At 34.0% G+C, this 4,526-nt stretch overlaps 1 protein-coding gene across 1 annotated transcript; it reads right to left on the bottom strand.

Annotated features, from left to right (window-relative positions):
• Positions 1-2,119: 2,119 nt before the first annotated feature.
• Positions 2,120-3,058, bottom strand: LOC101443662 (olfactory receptor 52A1-like). Its single transcript, XM_004476927.2, has one exon. It carries the CDS (start codon positions 3,056-3,058, stop codon positions 2,120-2,122), a length of 939 nt encoding a protein of 312 aa, XP_004476984.2.
• Between the last annotated feature and the right edge of the window lie 1,468 nt (positions 3,059-4,526).

The following is a 4,526-nucleotide window of genomic DNA, read 5'->3' as shown; positions in this document are numbered from 1 at the left end:
GCTTCTACAACACCTGCACAGGTCTGATATCCCACATACTCTGCATGAACTGCTAGAACTAGAAATTATGAGAAATATATTAAAACTTTAGAAAATAAAAATAGAATTGTAGAAGACCAAACAAATCATCCTTCTGTCTGTATATGGACTACTAGCGAAGAATGCTTTTTACAGACAGAAACTTGCAATCAATTTGCCGATCTAGCTACAAACCTCACTTAAGCAAAAAAAAACCACAAAAAAACAAAAAAACAAAATAAACATTTTCTCATTAGTAGTCCTGTAATATACTCAATCATTATTATTATTATTGTTATATTTTGAACATATCAGTTAAAAATTTCTGGAAATATGTTTTTCTTTGCTATATGAATACCTACATGATGTTCTCAAATTTTGCTTGATGGCCAGCGGAGCCTAAATTATTCATTGTTTGCCTTTTTAAAAAACAAAAATTCTAAGCCCTAACCTAGAAATGTAAGAAACTATTTCTAAAGCTATTTTAATTTCCATCTAAAGAAATTACTTTATCAAAGTAAAACATTTGTTATTCCAATTCTCTAACCATTGTCTCTCATAAATATTGATATTTGCAAAAGTCTCAACAGATGCACCATGATAACCTCAAGATTTATAACATATTCATCCTCACACAGGTAAATGATAAGGTCCAGCTCACAGAACCAGAATAATTATCCACCAGCAACGTGGCATGAAGTTCAATATTTCTTACAAATATAATAAACATAGTAAAACCAAAGTATGGGCATTTGCACACATAGGGATATGTTCCATAATCTTTACAAAGGATGATCTCTGAGGTCTTCAGGAAAAATGCATTCACTTTAATTTCTGAGGTCTTAAATCTTAGACTAACCATTCCTTATCATTGATGATATAATAGCCTTGACTTACTTAAAAGTGTGTTGTTTATATCTTCTGAAAGAGTGTTCTGACACATGCCATGGTGGAAGACACATGCAAGTTCTTTTCACATAGACAGTTCTATACCATGGAAAATGAAAGATTTCATAATATAGTCTAATCAATTTTGTAGAGTGTTAGTGCATACTGTTGAAAATTTTATCTTTCTTATCTTCTGAAAGTGTGCCCTGCATTCAAACAATATTGGGAGAAAATGTGCACATCCCTTAACCCATATTCTCTAGTTAAATCTCCTCAATCACATACCCCTGTATGTGTGTCATTTATTGTTTCTCATGAGTGAGACTGCCTAACTGAAAACAAAACAAAACAAAATAAAGCAGTCTCCTGACTGTTTTTCAGTTGCATCTCAGTGGTCCACTCCCTTGACTATTTTCCTATCTAAAGCATACATGTACTCTGGCTCTCTCTCCCTTTTTCTCTTCCAAGAATTTAAGTTCACAAGACATGAAACAACCACTGTGATGAATTCACTACTGTTTAACTGTTCTTTAGAGTATTCTTTATAATGATGTAGAGTCTTGAAAACACCTTTTGAATTAATTCACTAGTGAATGGTATAAGGAGGGGAAAACCTATTAATATGAAAACTGAACATGCACTTTGTGCTTTTAACTTCCTGAATGACTCTGGAAATATATTTAAGTTTTTAATCTTTAGTGTTTCATTAATCTTTCAAGACATATTGTGTAAGAACACATTTAATATACCTATCTTCAGGCTTTTTATTGACAAGGATGATCAAGAAATAAAGAGAGGCAAAAACATCGGTTTAAAAAAATTTTTATTTCCCTGTATCTATACCCTCCAGAGCAATGAACCTTCAAGGAATTAAAGTTGAATGTGAGATATATGTAATTCATGAATCTTTCTGGAGACGGTTTATACAGAAGAATAGTCAAGCAAGGGTCAAAAAATTAAAGGAAACAGATATATATTCATTATTTAGCTTTCTCTACATCTAGCTCTCATTTTCCAGGTAGGATGCAAGACCTTACTGAGTGATGGCTATCATGCGGTATGTTGATCTGTAAACAAGCTCCTATGTTGGGAAACTTCAAGAACAAATTAAACGGAAAACATAAATATCTCAAATAATTTAGATTTTGTTTTATTTTGAAAGATGGTTACCGTTCAAAAAAAGAACACATGAAGGTATTAATCCAGATGAATTTTAGGAGCAGAACATTTTCACCACATGAATGCGGATCTGCTTGGTCTTTATACCATATACAAGTGGATTGAGAAATGGAGGAAAAAGCAAGTAAATGCTGGAAAAGAGGATATGGATATAAGGTGGGATATGGGAACCAAAACTATGTGTAAAGAATGAGAAAAAGGCTAGGAGGTAGAATTGCAAAAACACACAGATGTGAGGTATGCAGGTACTGAATGCTTTAAACCTAGCTTCTTTCTGAGGCAAATGAAAAACTGTGATAAATATCTGGATATAGGACAAGGTGATGAATATGAGGTCAAATCCCGCTACAATGAAGGCCACAAACAAACCAAAGATTTTGTTGATCTGGACATTTTCTGCTGCTAGTTTCACAATGGCCATATGCTCACAATAGGAGTGGGAGATGACAGTTGTATGATAAAACTGAAGCCTACACTTTATCAGCACAAGAGATACAGTTACTAGAATGGCAGCCCTGAGTGTTACTACAACTCCTATTTGGGTGACCAGATGGTGGGTGAAGATGGTGGCATATCTCAGTGGATAACAGATGGCAACATACCGGTCAAGGGCCATGGCCAGCAAGATGCCTGACTCTGTGCACTGAAATGTGTGAATAAGCCACATCTGAACAAGGCAGGAATCAAAATAGATCTCTGACATATGGAACCAGAAGATTCCTAGCATTCTGGGCATTATGCTGCTACCAAGAACAATATCTGTTACTCCTAGCATGCCAAGAAATATGTACATGGGTTCATGGAGGCTGCGCTCTGATTTGATAATGAACAGAAGCAATAAATTCCCAACCATAGCAATGAGGTACATGGCACAGAATGGTATCCCAATCCAGCACTGCACAGACTGTAGACCTGGGATCCCTACTAGTGTCAATACAGAAGGCATGAAAACTGTAATGTTGGAAATGGGCATAGTTCCCTTGGTCCTCCTATTGTAGCAAAAGAAGTTTTTCTGTCGGCACTTATGTTTAAAACCACTCCCTATTTTTATTCAAAGTCAGCATATTGAGTGTCTTATTTTGATACAAATTTAAGATCATATTATCCAACTTAATCCTATTATTTATGGAAAAATGCAGATTCTTGGAGATGCATCATTGCTTTAAAGAGAGGCATACACAATTACTGTCATAAGATGTTATGGGCATGGTAGGTAGACCACCTTTAGGAACAGCAAAATCACCTGGGAACGGCAAAACGTGTTGACCTGAAGGTTCATTCCTTTCCAGACCTGTTGATAAAAATATTAAAAGTTTTCTTTTTTTGTCTGGAAATTGCATTTTTAACAGTTTGCTGAATATTTCCATAGAGCACATTCCAGCTATTCCTGTTGTATTTAGTCCCAAGTACCTTTAACTCAGCAAAAGTCAATTTAGAAATGCAAACTCTCAAGGTCTGAGCAGTTGAATACCCAAGAGCTAAGATCTTTCTCTCTCTCTCTCTCTCTCTCTCTCTCTCTATATATATATATATATATATACATCTCTATCTCTATCTCTGTCTCTATATCTCTATTTCTCTCTCTCTCTCTCTCAATCTCTTTCTCAATCTTGACCTAGTGACAGCTATTGTTATAGTTATGTATGTCATCTATGATTGGATGCCCTTGAAATGAATGTGAAGGAAGAAGCTTAAAGGAAAAAAATCTTATCTCAAATTTATTTACTTTTGATATGTCGCAGCCAGAGTTCTCCGCTATTTTTCAAATTTTAGTCAAACTCTATTTTCTATTGCCTGTAGTTCTAAAAGCTGAAACTTTGAAATAATTTGTGTGCTTAAATTAGCATTCATAAACAGTTTAATTTTGTAGTTCACATTCAGAATACATAGATTTAAAAAAAAACCTCTTAATGACAAGAGAATGGAATACAGCATTGTGTAGGGCAAGAGGACTCATTTCTGGAGAACTGCATAATAAGGAAAAGATAGAGAAATGGATAACTAAGCCATAATAGAGACTTATTTTTTGTGTTGTTTAAATTTCAATACTATGATAAGCCTAAGATTTGGTCTTTTTTCACAAATCGGTTGTAATGAAATGTACTCTAGAAATCTTGGATCATTTTGTAAGCATGGGTATAAGTAATTTTGAGTAAATAAATGGGCAAGAGAGAAGTTACGTGAACAGATTCAAATACAGAAATGGACAAAAATCTCGGATATTAGAAATAATTCAGAAGAGAGTTATAGAAAAATGAATAAAATTCAATAACTTCTTAATTTTACTGATGACCGAATTTTCAAAAACTTTAGCTTATGTCCTCACAGTTTTCTTATCATAAAATAATCATTTTTTAAAATTACATATTTGAATCAAGAAAGTCTCAAACCATATATTAGAGAAATGTTTCAGGCACAGCGAACAATAAAATTGGGTCATT

The sequence above is a fragment of the Dasypus novemcinctus genome, chromosome 10 (assembly GCF_030445035.2).
Source record: "Dasypus novemcinctus isolate mDasNov1 chromosome 10, mDasNov1.1.hap2, whole genome shotgun sequence".
Lineage (NCBI taxonomy): Eukaryota > Metazoa > Chordata > Mammalia > Cingulata > Dasypodidae > Dasypus > Dasypus novemcinctus.
The sequence above is the reverse complement of the archived record's forward strand: the minus strand, read 5'-3'. Positions and strand labels throughout refer to the sequence as shown.

What these genes read in the sequence shown, in the direction of transcription:
- LOC101443662 (XM_004476927.2), bottom strand. Translation starts at nt 3,058, where the DNA reads ATGCCCATTTCCAACATTACAGTTTTCATGCCTTCTGTATTGACACTA.